Genomic DNA, 20194 nt, shown 5'->3' on the forward strand with positions numbered 1-20194 from the left:
ACAAACACGCTGATGAATATTCATGAATCACTTACAGAAGCGTCTCTGGCAGAACCTGGGCTTGTTTTTCTGGCTCTGGAGGCTGTTGTGTTTCTCAGGACGATTGTGAACTAGTCCGCGAGCGTTTCTCCACTGAAACACAGAAAAACCCTGCAAGAAACTTCTTCCGTAGGCGGCGCGTCACATGAGCGCGTGTGAAACTTCTGCACGCGACGCGACGCGCCACTCTGGGCGTCAAATACCGCTAACTGCGGTTGCTATGCGACACAACGGTCAAATTCTTCAGGGAACCCGCGGTGAGCCGGAACACACTGAACCTCGCGGCGGGTTTGTCTAGTTTGACACGTTTGTATGATATAACTATAATCATTTCAACATATAAGGATTGTTATCTGGTATACAAGTGGAAATATTCTTAAGGATTCTTTTAAAAGATATATTTTCAAATCCTCATCGAATCCTTACACTCGATGTGATTGGTCCATCCTAAGCAGCGCTGAGAAAAGTAACATGGTTTGTTACATAAATTAAATTAAATATACAAAAAAATATTTATTTTACAAGCATGCTTCTCTAACCATGCTGTTTACACTTTAGAAGTGCTTTATTTGTGATCTGGCTGATATATGCTGGTGTTTATGGACCATGTAGTTTTTAGATATTTTGTAGTTTTATAAAAGCTTTGGCCGTTAGGCGGCGCTACAGGTCTATGAGTGAAATTTAGACTGTGTTGGGATGGAATACTAGCATACTGTATGTTGATGCATATACATGCCTTCCTTTTCTCTCCTAACAAGAATATGTTCTAAATTAACCTTGAACAAACGTTCTATTAACTTTACTAAGAGAACTAGCCAAAGTTCTGAGAACATTCCCGTTAGCCGGGTGTCCATTAAACACAAAGCCAGTTCATGTAGATCCTGCTGACATAATCAAAATAGTGAGACTGTGAATGGGCTGCAGCAAAACACTGTAGTTCATTTTCAGCTGTTTGCTCATATGAATGCTGCTTCATAAATAAATATTAAGTATGTTTTTCATCATCATCATCAGTAGACTAGTGTAGGACGAGAGTGAGTCACAGTCTAGCAGGCCGCACGGCTCTAATGCATCGTGTGGGCGCGTTTAGCAGATCACATTATTTGTTTGGTGCTGGTGGGAGGTGTGTGTGTGTGTGTGTGTGTGTGTGTATGTATACCCGGTATTCCCCAATGGGGACCAAATGTCCCCACAAGGAGTAATACCAGTATTTTTGACATTTTTTGGTCCCCATGAGAAAAACAGTTATAAATTATATGAAATGTTAACTTTTTAAAAATGTAAAAATGCAGACAGTTTCCTGTGATGGGTAGGGTTAGAGGTAGGGGGATAGAAAATACAGTTTGTACAGTATAAAAACCATTACGCCTATCGAAAGTCCCCATAAAACATGCAAACCCAACATAATTTGCTCTTTTGAAGTTTTAGTTTTATAATGAATTAGTTTTAGAATAAGACTATTGAATGAATATTGTTCTGTCAGTGCTTAGGGCTGTTATGACTCTGACACTTTGGGCCTGAGGAGAGAAATATGATTTCTTCAGAGTTTTGCTGGAACCGTTCCAAATAACGTTTTCTGAGAATGACCCAACAGATTCGAGTGACACAGCACTTTCTTGTGGTTTTACTGTACTCTACTGTAGTGTTCACGTGGTGTTACAACAGCTCTCTTAAACAACAGGAAGTGACACACACACACGCTAAAGCTGCCGACACCATAGGCGCGGGAAGTGGGGGTGCTGCAGCACCCCCTGTTTTTACAGGACAGTAAATGCAACGCAAATTTTAGTGATTATAAAGGAGCACTCGTTGTGCGCATTCTGCCATGCCAAATCATGCACACGGCACTGCCTATGCTTGCTTTTATGTTTCTGAATGTTGCTGATACTTTAATAACAAACATTATAATATCTGTAGGTTGTGGCTAGGGCTAGGCGACATGTAACTCAAAAGTGTAACATGTAAATCATGGATGTACTTAAAAAAAAAAAAACATTTTATACTTTCTATTTGTTAAACGCTGCGGCTAATGTATTTCCCGTGTGCAGTCCTGGTGTATGGGCTATGCAGTGTTTCCAGCTTGTAGATTGCGATATGCTTGTAGTTTTGACGTGTTTTATATACTTAATAAATGTTTCTTTTGATTAAGTACATAAAATAGCACCCCCAACCTAAAACATCTTCCCGCACCCCTGGCACCCCGACACACACATTTACAAAGATAAAACACAATCCATCATTGAGGAACAGTTTCAGTTGTACCGGAGGTCCCAGCATTCTCTAGCCCAGCGCTTTTAGACCACCAGTCCTAGCGTTCTCTAGCCTGGTCTTTCTAGCCCGGAGGTCCCAGCACCGTCTAGCCTGGCTGACCCAGCACTCTCTAGCCCGGTCTCTCTAGTCCACTGGTCCTAGCGCTCTCTAGCCCGGTCTCTCTAGCCTGGAGGTCCCAGCAATCTCTAGCCCGGCAGCCCCAGCGTTCTCTAGCCCAGTCTCTCTCTAGGCTGGTGGTCCCAGTGCTCTGTAGTCTGCCGGTCCCAGCATTCTCTAGCCCGGTCTCTCTAACCCGGAGGTCCCAGCGTTCTCTAGCCCAGTCTCTCTAGCCCGGAGTTCCCAGCGTTCTCTAGTCCACCGGTCCCAGCAATCTCTAGCCCGGCAGCCCCAGCATTCTCTAGCCCGGTCTCTCTAACCCGGAGGTCCCAGCGTTCTCTAGCCCAGTCTCTCTAGCCCGGAGTTCCCAGCGTTCTCTAGTCCACCGGTCCCAGCTATCTCTAGCCCGGCAGCCCCAGCGTTCTCTAGCCTGGTCTCTCTAGCCTGGTGGTCCCAGTGCTCTCTAGTCCACCGGTCCCAGCAATCTCTAGCCCGGCAGCCCCAGCGTTCTCTAGCCCAGTCTCTCTAGCCCGGAGGTCCCAGCGTTCTCTAGCCCGGTCTCTCTAGTCCACTGGTCCTAGCGCTCTCTAGCCCGGTCTCTCTAGCCTGGAGGTCCCAGCGTTCTCTAGTCCACCGGTCCCAGCAATCTCTAGCCCGGCAGCCCCAGCGTTCTCTAGCCCAGTCTCTCTAACCCGGAGGTCCCAGCGTTCTCTAGCCTGGTCTCTCTCTAGGCTGGTGGTCCCAGTGCTCTGTAGTCTGCCGGTCCCAGCATTCTCTAGCCCGGTCTCTCTAGCCTGGTGGTCCCAGCAATCTCTAGCCCGGCGGCCCCAGCGTTCTCTAGCCCAGTCTCTCTAACCCGGAGGTCCCAGCGTTCTCTAGCCTGGTCTCTCTAGGCTGGTGGTCCCAGTGCTCTGTAGTCTGCCGGTCCCAGAGCTCTCTAGTCCACCAGTCCCAGCATTCTCTAGCCCGGTCTCTCTAACCCGGAGGTCCCAGCGTTCTCTAGCCCAGTCTCTCTAGCCCGGAGTTCCCAGCGTTCTCTAGTCCACCGGTCCCAGCTATCTCTAGCCCGGCAGCCCCAGCGTTCTCTAGCCTGGTCTCTCTAGCCTGGTGGTCCCAGTGCTCTCTAGTCCACCGGTCCCAGCAATCTCTAGCCCGGCAGCCCCAGCGTTCTCTAGCCCAGTCTCTCTAGCCCGGAGGTCCCAGCGTTCTCTAGCCTGGTCTCTCTAGCCTGGTGGTCCCAGTGCTCTCTAGTCCACCAGTCCCAGCATTCTCTAGCCCACCAGTCCCAGCATTCTCTAGCCCACCAGTCCCAGCATTCTCTAGCCCACCAGTCCCAGCATTCTCTAGCCCGGTCTCTCTAGCCTGGTGGTCCCAGCGCTCTGTAGTCTGCCAGCCCCAGGGCTCTCTATCTTGGCAGTCCTCACCCTCTCTAACCCAGCATGGAGGTCTCCAGCCCCGTCGGCTCCGCTCTGGTAGTCTTCAGCTCTGTCCTGGCTCCCCACTCTCCCTTCTCCACCCTGGCTCCCTAAATTGCCTCCTCCACCTCCTCCATCACTCTGCCTGGTCCGCTTCCACTCCACCACCCATCTGGACTTTTGTTTTGGGGTTTTGTCTGCTAGGGAGCTTCTTGAAGACGCTCATCCTGTTTTTGTGCCATGTTTGTAGTCTGTTCACAGCAGGTGTCTTGTTAGCTTCTTACCTCTTGTGTATATTTAACCCTTAGCTGCATCTGAATTCATGTTCTGAGTAGGTACTGCATTTGAATTTAAATTTACTTTGCGACCGTTAAAAAAGCATGTTCTATATAGTATGAATTTGGGTAGTATGAATAAAATTCGAACGTACTACAGTACATCCACAATGTTGTTACTGTCACATGACCTACCAGTGTCAGTTCCGTCGCTTCACTTCCATTCATAAATCCCCTCCTGTGGCCTCACAGGATAGTAAACTGTCCATCGAATGCACATTTCAGCATCTTGGCGGATGTAATGTTTGTTGTAGATCAGGGGTGCCCAATCCTGTTCCTGAAGATCTACCTACCTGCAGTTCAGATCCTGATCAAACACACCTGTAATTATTAAGTGTTCCTGAAGATCTTAATTAGCTGGCTCAGTTGTGTTTGATCAGGGTTGGAGTTGAACTTTGCAGGAAGGTAGATATCCAGGAACAGGACTGGGCACCCCAGTTCCGTGTTTTCCATTGATTCCTTGTGTCCCTTTGTTATTGGTTTTCTTACGGTCATTTGTTTAATAAACCCCCTGCAAATAGATCCACTTTTCGCCTGCCATCATGACACTCTCAATCACTCATTCTGTCCATCATGTGTCTGAGAGTCATTATCAGTGTGAAAGACGACAGATCTGATGATGCGGACAATGAAGAATTAAGAGTTGAATCAATCTGACACACATTCATTACTCATCTATATGTAAATACGGCAGTATTGTAGACTTTTGCTGTTTTATACAATGTAAAAATGTCCTCCCACTTGCCACGACAACACATCCAAGCATGTGGACACAGGTTCTGCTGTGTGTGTGTGTGTGTGTGTGTGAACATCCATCTGAGCATGTGCAGTACAAACTCTCCTGCATCTCTCTGATGCAAAACACGTCACAGTTTGTGTGAAGCCACTGGAGAGTTTATTCAGCTTTCCCTCAGATGAATGATGGATCTTCACCATGAAGATCCATCACCTTCATTATGACAACTATTGACTCATTTGTGTCTGCTTTAGCTCTTCTAATGAAGTTAACGAGAAACACCTGAGACAAATGTGACAGTGAAGAATGAGTCAACATTTATCAGAGTACGAGTATACAGATATAAAATGAATGTGGATGTAGATATGGAGAATATGATGAGAAATATTCATATTGAGTTCATGCATATTTTGATATCTTGACCAGTCTGAGCACACTTTACAGTACATTAATTAAAGTGTGTTGCAAACACCTTTTTCCTGTCGATTCGACATCTTTATCTCATACAAACACGTGTTTTTTGTTGCAATAAACAGAAGACACAAGACAGGGCTCCAAAAACAGGCAGTAATTTGTTTTTAATTCTTGGTTACTACATTCATTCATTCATTGAACTCTAGTGTCGTACAACAGATCAACTCAGCGGTTCCAGTGTGGCATCTGCATGCGTGCTTAAGGTCAGGGGTCGATCTGTCGAGCGGGAAATCACTTCATAACTCAAAATCATTTACATCTGCATAACTGAATTAAATCACAATCTGGATTCAGCGCTTAAATGTGCTGATCTGACAGGGAATCGACCTCAAAAATCGCTCAAAGGTGTTTGTGTGTGTGTGTGTTGTGAGTAATGAAATCATAATTAACCGTGTGTGTGTGTGTGTGTGTGTGTGTGTGTGTGTGTGTGTGTGTGTGTGTGTGTGTGTGTGTGTCAGTTGTTTCCCTCCTCGTCGCTGTGTTCGGCGCGCTCGTCTTTGCTCTCGCTGAGTGAACTCTCGTCGATGTTCTCCAGAGAGTCGGCGTGTTGGATGGAGAGCTCCGACAGAGGGACGCTGGACAGCGGGTTCTGCTCCGGGAACAACCACGGCTTGAAACCCGGACTGTGCTTCTGCTTCCACTCCGGATACCGAAGACACGCTTTACTGATGCGCTTCATCGCCTGACAGAGACACACACAAACAAACTTGTATTAAAATCTGATTAGAAAATAAATAAGCAAGCAATGAAAACTATTATTAAAATAAATACAATAAAAATTTAAATAAATTATAAAACATTACAGGAAATAAATATTAAAGTAGATTATAAAAATTAATAAAAATAATAAAAAGTAGTTTAAAATAAATCATATAAATTGAAGCAAAGTAAATACAAATTGGTTAAAATAAATTATAAAACATGATTACAGACTACAGTAAATAAATATTAAAATGTTTAAAAAAAAGATTAAAATACAAAATAAAATATGAAAATTATAATATAAATTATATTTAAGAAATTCATAAATAAAAATTGGTTAAAATAAATTATAAAACATGATTACAGACTACAGTAAATAAATATTAAAGTAAATAAAACAGATTAAAATACAAAATTAAATATGAAAAATTAAAAATATAATAAAAAGTACATTAAAATAAAATGTAAATGAATTAAAATAAATTATAAAACATGATTACAGTAAATCATATTTGGTAAATAAATAAAAATACATAATTGAAATATGAAAAATTTTATTAAAATAAATAAATAATAAAATATATTAAAATAAATACATAAAAATAGGTTTAAATTAATTTTAAAACATGGTCACAATAAATAAATATTAAATAAATTAAATAATATTTAGATAAAATAAATAAAAAGAATAAAACAGTTTTGCACAAACTCGCACACACATACACTCTCTCATACTCTCTCTCTTACACACACACACACACACTAATTCAATCACACAGACACATTTAGACACACTGCAGCTCTTTGTCTCACTGGAGTCTCTCAAATCCAGTTTCTGTCTCAGAAATATTTGTCTTTCTTCTGCTCTTTTGAAATAAATCTATATAACAGTGAAACTTTATTTACAAAAGGTGGATTTCCTGCATCAAACAGAAGAAAAGATTCAATATGAAACCTTAAAGTGTTCCGACAGACGCATCATATTCAGAACTTCAGTGCTTCATCACGGGATCATTCTGTGAATTTTGTTTTAATAGTAATTAAATTTTATGAATTAAACAGCTCGTAAACATTTTCACTAGAAACCATTGAAATAACCATTAAACAAGGAAGTATTTAAGATGTTTCTCCTTATATAGAAGTTTTTTGGCATAAAACGTTCTTTAAACCGTTGAGAACCCGAGAGTTCTGCACAGAACCGTCACGTGTGAATCAAGAACTGCAGTGAGTGTGTCCATGATGACGGGGTGTTTAATATTTCACATGTTCTTTTGTCACTGCGTCTCTCTCTATTTATCAATCACTCACTCATCTGTTCTGTTTCCTGAGAAACTGATGACCTATTTCAGCACACACACACACACACACACACACACACACACACACACACACACACACACACGTGTCTGTCATTATGTGAGGTTTCAGGGTTAATTCTGTTAGAAATGAAGAACAAATGGAAGAGCAAATAAGCGTCAGAGAGCAGGAGGAACGAGTGTGTATGGAGGAAACTCACTTTGGGTGCCAAGAACTGGGAAGACTTGTTAACAACCCACTTGGGAAGAGAACCTGAGAGAGAGAAGAAAGTGAAGAGTTGAGGTTGATGTGAGCGATCAGATCCAGGGATTTGCTGTGAGGATGAGGATGATTGGAAGGCAGAGATTTAAAAATTTAAAAATAAATATTAGAAATAAGAGTAAAATAAATGAAAAAAAAATAAATAAATAAACAATTGTTAAAATAATGTCAAAAATTATTAAAATAATAAATCACATAGCTCATACAGAATAAAGTATCCATGTTTAAAGTTTTTATTTCACACATTCTCCTGCACCAAACATGAACCAGCACGGTGTAGTTATGCACACATATTTCATCAAGTCTTCTTCAAATGAATTATATGTGCAAACTGGACACGGATACAGTGGTGTAGCCTATCTGAACGCGACGACACGATTATTCTGATAGACAAAAGACTGATTTACAGACTGCAGTGCTCGTAAACGTAATCAAAGTAGCCTATTATTAAATATCCGTTCACATTTCTCCCTTGTGCTTGGGAGTTTGTTGTCATTTTCTCCGTGCTCATATATTAATATTCATTATTCTGTATAATGAGTGTGTTAAGTGTCTGTGTTTCATTGGTTGTTCTCTCCACTCTTCCCCCCCACTTTTCCAGAGCTTTACACGCCCATTTTCACAGAGTTTTTGCAACTCGGAGGTGTGAACGACCAGGGGAAAACAGGGGGGTTTCATGACCCTTTAAAGCTGCAGTCTGCGATTTTTGGCCCTCTAGCGGTTAATAAACAGAACTGCACGTGTCTTGCGGACATTGTAGCCGGAGCTACTTTTCTCCATGTATGTCTATGGCGAGTCACGCAGTTACTGTGATACTCTGCGGCGGGTCCTACCAGTCCGGTCTGAAATAGTCCGAATATAAACACTTATTATAAGTGTACCATAATGATTCAGGATAAGACAAAAACACAAAATGGATTCATGTTGTACAGTCTCATTATATAATTTTTGTACATATAAATATTTTTTGTTATAAAAATTTTGAACACAAAAAAAGTTACGGACAGCAGCTTTAAATTAAAAAAGAAACTTTATATTAATATATAAAATATATTAAAAAACGGGTTGCATGTAAAATTTATATTATAAAAGTGATTCTTAAATTGCATGTCTGTATGAAAACATAATTTAATTTTTTTTTTTTTAAATGAGTGAATGAACTACTCCCACTGGAAATGACTTGAATCAAATAACGGAACAATATAACTGACTTAAAGCCATAAAATGCATAAATATTAAACATTATACATAGCCTAGTATTAATGTCTTTCAGCTGCATCTAATTAAAAGTTTATAAATATTTTTTGTTATATAAATTTTGAACAAAAAAAAAAAAGTTATGGACAGCAGCTTTAAATTAAAAAAGAAACTTTATATTAATATTATTAATATTAAAATAATATTAAAAATATAATTTAATTAATATTAAAATAAATAATGAAAATTGGTTAAAATAAATTATAAAAAAGATTACAATATATGAAAATGAAAATATATAAATAATAAACTACATTAAAATAAATAAATGAATAAATAAATAAATAATTTAAATGATAAATCATAAAAAGTAGATAAAAATACTGAAATAAATAAAGACTAAATGAATAAACAAAAAATAGATTAAAATAAAAACTTACAACTAATGTAAAAAACAAAAAAATAATAAACTACATTAAAATAAATGAATAATGAAAATTTGAATGATAAATTATAAAAAGTAGATTAAAATAAAAATAAATAAAAATACTAAAATAAATAGATTACAATAAAATTTAAATGAACAGAAAAATTAATAGATTAAAATGAACACTCATACATAACTTGTAACTAATGTAAAAAAACAATGCAACATAATAGAAACAAAATATTTTTCAAACCTTATTTTATGTATATTTTTCATATTTATCTATTTTTTCACAGTATAAATCAGATCTTTATACATGAAAATATATAACTGTCTTTTAAATTTTAAAATTTGTGTGTGTGTGTGTGTGTGTGTGTGTGTGTGTGTGTGTGTGTGTGTGTGTGTGTGTGTGTGTGTGTGTGTGTGTTACCTCTCGGGTCCACCTGTGCCAGGTATGTTAAGGTGCAGCTGGTGGGTCCGGTCCGCTGGATCAGGTATCCCGTCTGGATAGAGACGGCTCGCACCAGATCCTTCTTCGGAGGATATTTCTGAAACACACACACACACACACAATTAATCAATCAATCTACAGTTCAAATAAAACACACACAAATTCAGCCAATGAGACTCTCTACAGCGTCACTATGGTTACAGGAACACTATGAGCTCTCATTCTACATCCCATAATGATCAAAATGACACTCTGACCCCTGTGTGTGTGTGATTGATTGTGTGTCAGTGTGTGTGAGAGAATGAGAAGATAAAAACAAGCCTGTCTCTCTCTCTGATGACAGACGGATCAATGACCAGTGATCATGTGACTCCAACAACAACGTCATGAACACACACACACACACACACTCATCTGTACAGGATCATCATCACATCATTAGTACAGATCAGAAGAGGTCGTGACACTCACAGCGTGTTTGACGGAGTAGTTCATGATGATGTAATCGTTGCCCATCGGCAGCCACGAGCGCAGGGTGATGACATCACGGTTCTTCAGCGGCTTCGGACACTTCCCTGAGGAGGACGAGCGACACTCATTAACTCACACACGCTAAATAACGGTCATGTTCAGTCATGTGAAGAGCGATCTCTCACAGGAGTAGTAGCCCACGTCTGCGTTGACCGTCAGTTTGCCGATGTCGAAGGTCTCGATGACATTCGCGTCCCATTTCCGCCGATACTCGATGTCGTGGAGCACGTCGTACATGGTCTCGGATGGGATGTCCTTACACTGCATCCGACACTGAGGAGAGAGCAGGACAACTACATTACCCAGAATGCATCACCGGCCAAAAGGGTCAAGGAGGTCAGAAGTGAGATAAAAAAGCAGATATACATTAAAATGTAATATTGTAACATTATTACTTACTGCAAAAACAGCAGAATATTTATATTATTTAATATTATTATATAATATTTTTATTATTTTATGTATAAATAAATGCTGCATATTTTTAAAAGTTTGTGCTTATTGCCCTTTTGCTTATTGATTTGACCTTCAGGAACAGAAGTGTGAGGATCACACGTTTCCCCCCAGACTTTCTCTGCCTGGAAACGGACCAAGATATTGGTGACGTCATAATGCACAAACATTTCGTCCAATCAGATGCTGTCTAGAAGGACAACGCCCCTCCCCTGACACCACATCATACTCACGGCTGTCATAAAATAAAAGCCTTTTGCTATGAGAGTAAATGAAGCTCGACACACATCTGAGATAATTCAAGCGTCCGTGACCCTAAAACTGTGTGTGTGTGTGTGTGTGTGTGTGTGATAACCTACATCAGGTGAAATGAGGCTGCAGTCATTATGATTCTGATCTGATTTGTGAAATATTAATCCAGGCCACTGAAGCAGACCTCATCTCTACAGCACCTGCGTTTTCTAGAGCAACGACAAGAACGAGAGAACGACACTAAATCCACTAAATCTTCATCCTCCAACACTGAAGAGGAAACGTATAGATGCGCTGATTTAAATACAGAACAATTTCCACAGCGGATCGTTAACTAAATCAAAACTATTAAATAAAATAAGATAGAATATGAAAAACTTTAACTTAGTTTAGGTTAAGTTGAAGCACTTAAATTACTGAACAGGAAATAAAATAAATTAAAAATTAAAATAAAAAAAAAAAAAAAAAAAAAAATAAAAAAAAAAATATATATATATATATATATATATATATATATATATATATATATATATATATATATAGTATTTTTTTTTGTTTGTTTTTTTTACTAAAACTGAATACAAATAAATTAATCCTCAATAGTAATGTTCAAAAAAACAACAACTACTAAATAAAATGACAAAAGCACGTAACAATTACACAAAAAAACTAAAATTAAAACAAAGAATAAAAATAAAAGCTAATTTAAAATATTAATCAAAAAATTTTAGCTGCTATTAGTATATAAATAATACTAAAATAATTGATTCTATTGATAAACCAGAGATCAATACACTAAAAAAAATGCTGGGTTAAAAACAACCCAAGTTGGGTTAAAAATAAACAAACCCAGCGGTTGAGTTGTTTTAACCCAACGAACGGGTTGCACGTAAAATTTATATTATAAAAGTGATTCTTAAATTGCATGTCTGTATGAAAACAATTTAATTTTTTTTTTTTTTTAATGAGTGAATGAACCACTCCCATGATGCACTGCAAATGACATGAATCAAATAACGGAACAATATAACTGACTTCAAGCCATAAAATGCATAAATATTAATAATATCCTAGTATTAATGTCTCTCTGGTATCAAAATTTGCATTAAGAATTGTAAAATTTCAGTTGCATCTAATTAAAAATTTATAACACAGTAACCTTCTTTCCAGCAAAATATACTTGATTTTATATATAATGGTCATTCTGCTGTGAATCACTCACGCTGTAGAAGAAAGACAAAAGGACAGAAACGCTTGAGTGGGATTTTCCTGAAGCTCCAATGGAGACGAACATCATGAGTGGGAGGACAGATTGTGTGTGTGTGTGTGTGTGTGTGTGTGTGTGTGTGTGTGTGTATGGTTCGGGGGAAGCCCAACAGCTTTGAGGAGAATCTGACATCTACAGCCACCCACACAGAGCTGTGCTGCACGTCGTGTGTGTGTGTGTGTTCTAGCACATTATTTGATGCCTACAGCCATTGTGTGTTTCTTCACTGACATCTATTGTTTCATCATCAACAAGAACTACACACACACACACACACACACACACACAGATCTGTGAGTTTCACCTGCTAATGAGCTGAAAACACCTGTAAACAACAAGAGGAAGGGATTTTCCTGCTGTGAATCGGTTTGCAGCAACATTAGAGCTTCCAAGGTACTGAGTCACATTTTACTAAAGCGCCTGAAGATAAAGAAATACTCAAACTACTGTTACATTTAATGCAAATAAAACCACATTATCAGCCGTACGGACACACACAAGAGCGCACACTGTGACCACTGCGACATCACTAACACACTAAATATATATTCATATAAGATCCATATCAAACACACACTTATTCACTCACTCAAACACACACCTAAAACATTCATCATTTAATTCATCATCATTTCCTCACACTCGAGAGATGTTTAGCTGTTGAATGAGTAAATGAGGAGCGTCCAGCTCCGTATACAAGAGAAGAAATAAAGTCATACGGGTTTGAAGTGTGTATCTTCATATACTTTCCCTTTCATTCTTATTCCAGAACATTTTAAAGCGTCTGGTGTGTATCTTCAGGTGGATCACGTGACAGGGTTTGACACAGAGAGAACAAACACACACTGATCATGAGAGGTGATCGTGTGACTCATGTGGGCTCGTCTCAGTCATTACATCATTAGTTTTCTGTGTCAATAAATGGTCAGTTAAAGCATTTATGCTCCATTTCTTCTAAAAACTCATAATACAATCGAGCTCAGCGTGAAGAACGTGATAAACGTAACCATGACATTCAATGATAACATTATAAATGTTGAGTTTTAAATGAAGATCTGAAGCGTGAGTACGTGACGCAGACACTTCTAGAAACTCAAGCGTCATTTTATACAACATTATATTGGGCATTTAGTCAAAAAATGATGCAAAGTTCTCTCTTCTTAAAGGGACAGTACACTTATAAATAATCCTTCTAAGTCACACGAAATGACAGAATGATCATTTATGGGTGTGTAAACTTCAATTCAAGACAATTAAATTGTTAATAACATTTATTTGCATGAAGATTAATCGCTTGTCATCAATTTCATGATCTTTCTCACACCTGATAATGTTCATTACTCAAGCTACTACTAATAATAATGATGATAATGTTAATGATATTTATTATAAAGGTCACAGGACATACTGTGCATGTGTGTGAGAGAGAATATTAATCTATTGAATTAAACTCTCTCTCTCTGGCCTTTTGTCTGCAGGCGATAGAGTAATTCTCACACTTCAGCATTTTGTGTTATTGTGCTTTACTGCTGTTTCCCCACAGGAACACGTGTCAGCAGACTCACACACGCGTGTGTATGTGTGAGTGTGAAATGAATGCAGATTTTATAGTTACATTTATTCATTTAGCAGATTCTTTTACCCACAGCAACTTACAAATGAGCAATATGCATTATACTGGCGAGGGTCAATTTTCACTGCAAATTAAAAGTCATTAACGATATTAGAGATGACAAACTCCACACTGACACTATATATCGGTGATGGGAATGACATATGTTTACATGCACTTATTCACGTCAATCTAAATGAATCCAATCCGATTTCAGATTCAGAAAGTTATATGGACAGTAAGCATTGCAATCTGATTCACATTCGTTTATATGTGTGAGAATGTGATAATGCCATCGCAGCTACGCAAGTATAATCGTCTTTTTGTCCTTGATGATATATGTTCGAAAAGATTTTTTTCAGCAAATATTTAGTAAATATTCAGTTTCATCCACTGACTAGTTCGTTTTTACCACATGCAATATGGCACTGCACAAGATATTTTTGAGAAAATAGTTCGATTCAAACATTTCCATGCATATTGATGGTATTATTTCATGTCTACACCACCAGATCATGATGTCACTGGGATTGAGCTCTATCTGATCGACTGATGCCACAGAAGAACCATTTTTGGTTCCCTAAAGAACCTTTCAGTGCTCAGTTCTTAAAGGAAAGTTCTTAAACTAAGCAATTTTTCTTTAGTGTGAAGAACATTTTAATGATCTAAAGAACTTTTTTCCAGTATAAAGAACCTTTTGTGCATTGAAAAGATTCAATGGAAGTTAAAGGTTCTTGATGGAACCATAGTTGCAAATAAAGAACCTTTATTTTTAAGGGTGTTCACACAAAAATGATTTTTGAAAAACTGTTTACTGAAAGGTTCTCACAATGGTTCTTCTACACTTTTAAAATTAAAAGATTCTTTATTGGCATTGAAGGTTCCATGAAGAACTTTTAAAATCCATGGTACCTTTCCATTCCACAAAAGGTTCTTTTGATTATTAAAATGTTCTTCATACTAAGAAAAAAATGGTTCTTTTAAGAACTGATCACTTGAGGGTTCTTTGGGGAATTAAAAATGGTTCTTCTACACTCACAAAATAAAGGTTCTTTGTTTGGCATCAATAGTTCCATGAAGAACCTTTAACATCCATGGAACCTTTCCATTTCACAAAGGGTTCTTTACACACTCTTAAAAATAAAGAAGATTCCAAAAGGGGGTTTTCACAGTGATGCCATAGAAGCACAGTTTTTGGTTCCCTAAAGAACCTTTCAGTGATCAGTTCTCAAAAGAACCATTTTTTCTCAGTGTAAAGAACATTTTAATAATCTAAAGAACCATTTTTCCACAATAAAGAACCTTTTGTGCAATGGAAAGATTTCATAGATCTTAAAGGTTCTTGATGGAACCATCAATGCCAATAAATAACCTTTATTTTTAAGAATGCCAAAATGGTTCTTTTAAGAACTGATCACTTAAGGTTTCTTTAGGGAGCCAAAAATGGTTCTTCTACACTCTTACAAAATAAAGGTTCTTTATTGCCATTGATGGTTCCACAAAGAACCATTATGATCCATGGAACCTTTCCATTTCACACAGGATTCTTTACAAAAGCCATTATTGTGTGAACGCTCTTAAAAATAGAGGTTCTTTATTTGCAACTATGGTTCTATCAAGAGCCGTGAAAACTTGTCAATACACAAAAAGTTCTTCACAATAAGAAAAAACATGTTTTTTTTTAAAAAAAAAAAGAACTGACCACTGAAAGGTTCTTCAGGGAACCAAAAATTGTTCTTCCCTTTAAGTGATTAGTTCTTTAAAAAAACATTGTTTTTCTTAGTATGAAGAACATTTTAATATTCAAAAGAACCTTTTGTGGAATGGAAAGATTCTATGGATTTTAAAAGTTCTTTATGGAACCTTCAATGGCAATAAAGAATTTTTAAGAGTATAGAAGAACCATTCTGAGTTCCCCAAAGAACTTTCAGTAAACAGTTCATTTAAGAACAATTTTTGTATGAACACACTTAAAAAAAAAAAAAAAAAAAAAAATCAAGGTTCTTTATTTGCAACTACGATTTCATCAAGAATCTTTAACATCTATGGAAATGCACAAAACGTTTTTTATTGTGGAAAATGGTTCTTTCGATTGTTCTTTTTTTTTTTTTTCCGAAGAACTGACCACTGAAACATTCTTTGGGGAGCCAAAAATGGTTCTTCTATGGCATCACTGTGAAAACCTCCTTTTGGAACCTTTATTTTTAAGAGAGTAAAGAACCTTTAGTGGCTTCATGGATCTTCTTCATGGAACACTTAATGCCAATTAAGGATGACATTTTAGGTTCCCAAAAGAACCTTTTAGTAAAAGAACCATTTTTGTGTGAAGAACATTTGAAAAAAACAAAAGAACCTTTTTAAAGAACACTTTGTGGAATGAAAAGATTCCATGGATGTTAAAGGTTCTTCATGGAATCATCAATGCCAAATAAAGAACCTTTTTTTTTTTTTAATAAAGCCATGATTTTTCACACAAAAATGGTTCTTTTGCAAACTGTTCACTAACAGGTTCTCTGGGAATCCCAAAATGGTTCTTCTATCATTTATCAGCTGCTTTCCTGCGAGACTGAAATGTGGTCAATATTTCTCTGTTCACTGTCTCCGTCTCTGTGAAACAGGAACCATAAATCCCGTCAGATGAGCGTGGGTTTGGCTCCCTGGCTAACAGCTACAATCATTCGGCCTGATTTCCTCTCTCAGGTGCTTTACTTCTCCTACTCATTATTATGCCGCTTCTTTGTTTTATGCATTTCTTCCTACTTTGTAATGGAACAAAAGGACAGTGTGTGCAAAGCTCAAATGACTGCGTGTTCAGTCTCCCGGAGCACAGGTAAGCTCTCAGGTGACCAGCGTGAGAATCCAGCGCCTGAACAAGCAGGTTTTAAACTTTATGAACTCTCGCCGGCCTTGAGTTATGTTAGACAGAGTTTCCTGCAGAACCTTGGGCAAACACAGAGACAAAAGGTCAGGTATTGACTGTAAAACACAAAGTCGTACAGATCCAAGACTGTGAACCCGAGCTGAACTTCTCACATGCTGCTTTATCAGTGGCGAGTTGAGCGGCGTCTCTGACTCTTAAACTAGCAGTCTTTCAGTTTTTGAGGAGACAAACACATCCTGCTGGGTTTCCGTTACAGTGCAAACACACCCGTACACATGCGTCAACACCTGCTGGATAAACCTGCCCGCCCGTCACACACCCGGATGTGCCCCGTTAAACACACACGGACGTCCCTACACACACACACTCATGACTAACTAGTCCTTCAGTGGAGGATTTTAACCCTATAAAGCCTCTAAATGATCTGAACAAAACCTACTACATGCACTCTGTCCTTTTTATCAAGTAAAAGGCTATTTAGTATAATTGTACCTCTTTGCTGTGAAATATTTACTGATTTTTGCCAAGTAAATGAAAGAATAACTTTGATATTGTTAGTAATATTTCAGCTGGACTGAAGTATGTTTACTTGATTATCTATAGAACATTTTATTAGAAAAATAATGAGTATCAAATATGATCATCAGGCTTTTGATGAAGGTTTATTTACTCATCATTGTATTGCATCGCATTATATGTTTTAAAACTACAGAGATTATGAAACTAGGAATTATAATAGAACATATTATTGGCAGATATAGAGTGACAACTCATATTTATATGCATTTTATGAAAACAGTCTTCAATATACTGTTATAAAGATCTCATTGATTTACATTACAAGCTTTAGAATGTCATATAAAAATCAGCATCTGAACCAAATTGCATATTTTTGCCTCTTGAGCTGTTTTTTCTCCATATTCTCATACTATATGAGCCATAAAAGTATCAAATATGATACTCAACATAAAATACACAAACTTTTTTTCTCTTATATTTTCCCTGAAGTTTCAATAAACTGATTTTCACAGGGTTAATATATGGCAGCATCTTCACTCCTGAATCTCTAGTGTGTGATTAAGCTCACTAAAGAGAAAAGTCTTGATGAGTTTGATCCCTCAGCCTTTCAGAAACAGTTTCAATCTGCTGAAGAAGACAAACGCAAGGCCTGCCATGAAGCAGAAGAGCAGCTGTCCGTCACAAACACTCACCTTGATCTTGTGTAAACTCTTCTCCTCCTCCAGCACTTGGATCCACACGCAGATGCTGCTTTTGTTGTAGGTCAGACTCCAGCCTTCATCGGACTGACACTCGTGTTTGAACCGGCTGAAGGCTCGGTCGTCCGGGATGAGAACCTCTTCCCCGGACATCATCATCATCATCATCTTCCTCCTGCTGCTGCTGAACCTGCGGCTCCCGGTGCGGGAATAACAACCTGATATGAGACTAACAGGAGAGTTTGCTTTTAAAGAGTTGCTTTTAAGTTTATTGTTTCCAGCGGCCGGTGAATCTGACGCGCGTCGCGTAATGAAACAAGACGCTCATGAAACGCACGGGCGGTTTCTCTCTGAACCGAATCCCTGATTCACATCAGATGTTCAAACATATGCTGCGCGTTTTCCGCAGGCGTGTGTCGCGCGCCGGCGCGGAAGCGCGCGTTTAAAATATCCAGATATACGCGCACGAGAGGGTTGTGTAAATAAACTCATATATGAGTGTGTCGAAAATAATAAACGCAAACGCGTTTCCCGGTGAAATGCACGAGCAGCTGTTTCATCCCGCTGTATGTGTGTGCGCGTTACATTGACGAGGAAAGGCGGGTGCGCGCTGGCACACACACGAACACACGCATGACTGACAGCTGAGCTCCGCCCACCGTCATGCACCCGCACAGCGCTGACGTGTTAGCTTCCTATCATAACCTCTATTTTGCATGTATCGATTTTTTTCTTCTAGGCTATATCTCCTTTTAATGACATCACTGATCATGCAAAATAACATTATACACTAAGAAAAAGAAGATGCATTGAGTGAAGTTTGGCAGGTTTTCTACTTGCATGAATATGTCAAATGTGGGAATGGCTGATGAGCATAATAAAGCATTTTCAGTTACTATACATGGATCATATTCTGACAAATAATATTATAATGCAAACTATTAGCTATTTCATAAGTCAGGCTTTACAGGGTTAATGATCAATGGATTGAGATGGTGATTGAGGCTTCTGTAGCTGTCAAACATGTTAATTAATAATAAATATATATAGAAATTATCTATTTTAAAACTGAGAGTAAAATAAGATAACACACACACACACTCATGACTAAGAGGATTTTAACCCTATAAAGCCTCTGAATGATCTGATAAACCTGTTGCACAAAACCTACTACATGCACTCTGTCCTTTTTAGCAAGTAAAAAGCTGTTTAGTATAATTGTACCTTTAGCTTGTCTCTTTGCTGTGAAATTTTACTGATTTTGACCAAGTAAATGTAAGAATAACTTGATAATATTGTTAGTAATGTTTCAACTGGACTGAAGCAGGTTTACTTGATTATCCAGACGTCATTTATTAGAAAAGTATCAAATATGATCATCAGAAGCCTGAAACTGACCTCATACATCCACTAAAAATCAAAAACTATTATTAAAGTGTCACTTTAGTGTTTAAATACTTTATGCCGCCACTGTAGGATTTAATAATAAAGACATGACACGAAGCAGAAGATATGAGACACACACCACAGGAAGTTTGTGGTTTGGAGATGTTTTTTTCATCAAACCACATTCACCTGAGAGTTTCAGTGGCATCTCATTTATTCTACATGCACATATCTGACCGTCACCTTTGACTTTCTGCTTCCCTCAAACAACCATAAACTCACATGAATACAAATGAAACATGTGCGGGCAGTTTGAGTACTTTGGACTCTCATGTAATGTCAGTAGATCTTATAAGAACAGCATTTAAATGTCCATCTGTGGGTAAAAACGCCTTTCCTTTCTCTATTAACAGCCATTCAGAAGTGTTAAACATTGCAAACAACTCTGAAATCAAACTATGTAATTCTATTGAAGATGTTTAATTAGTGTCATAAGAAGTTCAGGTATTATAGATGTTCTTAAAGTCATCTTTTCTTCTCTATTGTGTTGTATATCCGAGTGAAATGGCTTTGCAAACAAGAACAAATGTAGGGCGGGGCTTGATTTTGTCTGTGGGGAATTGATTGGATGGTTGTGGTTTGCTATTGGTGGATCTCATGTGAGTGACAGGTTGCTCCGCCCTAATCATCAGAGAAGAGAAGAGATGCTGCAAGAGGAGGGGAAGTTATTCTGATTCAAGATTACCAGGAACATGAATTTAAAACAATAATGACGTGCACCGAGAGGTTAAATCATTAATAAATACTGCAATATCCCATAACAAAATAAGAACTGTCCATTTTTATTTCCCCTGTAGATTGTGTGTGTCAACAA

At 38.1% G+C, this 20194-nt stretch overlaps 2 protein-coding genes across 3 annotated transcripts in view; both read right to left on the reverse strand.

Annotated features, from left to right (window-relative positions):
* LOC125249731 (arf-GAP with Rho-GAP domain, ANK repeat and PH domain-containing protein 1) overlaps positions 1-224 on the reverse strand; it is a 74882-nt gene extending 74658 nt beyond the window's left edge. The window contains exon 1 of one of the 2 annotated variants that reach the window (XM_048162080.1): positions 36-224. The gene's annotated coding sequence lies outside the window, so the exon portion shown is untranslated. The remainder of the gene's footprint in view (positions 1-35) is intronic. The other variant, XM_048162083.1, reaches the window with a different exon arrangement.
* Positions 225-5445: 5221 nt separating this feature from the next.
* stard10 (StAR-related lipid transfer (START) domain containing 10) lies at positions 5446-18600 on the reverse strand. The gene is made up of 6 exons (XM_048161600.1): positions 17929-18600; positions 10378-10525; positions 10193-10296; positions 9701-9818; positions 7585-7637; positions 5446-6048 (listed from the first exon to the last, which is right to left on the reverse strand). Exons 1-6 carry the CDS (start codon positions 18100-18102, stop codon positions 5821-5823), a joined length of 825 nt encoding a protein of 274 aa, XP_048017557.1. The 5' UTR covers positions 18103-18600; the 3' UTR covers positions 5446-5820.
* Between the last annotated feature and the right edge of the window lie 1594 nt (positions 18601-20194).

The sequence above is a fragment of the Megalobrama amblycephala genome, linkage group LG16, assembly GCF_018812025.1.
Source record: "Megalobrama amblycephala isolate DHTTF-2021 linkage group LG16, ASM1881202v1, whole genome shotgun sequence".
Taxonomy (NCBI): Eukaryota; Metazoa; Chordata; class Actinopteri; order Cypriniformes; family Xenocyprididae; genus Megalobrama; species Megalobrama amblycephala.

Excerpts from the sequence above, each read along its gene's own strand:
- stard10 (XM_048161600.1), bottom strand. The coding sequence starts at position 18,102 with ATGATGATGATGATGATGTCCGGGGAAGAGGTTCTCATCCCGGACGAC. Across the intron at positions 10,297-10,377 it reads AGACGTGGGCTACTACTCCT|GGAAGTGTCCGAAGCCGCTG; the intron begins GTGAGAGATCGC and ends CGTCCTCCTCAG. Across the intron at positions 9,819-10,192 it reads ACTACTCCGTCAAACACGCT|AAATATCCTCCGAAGAAGGA; the intron begins GTGAGTGTCACG and ends TGTGTGTTTCAG.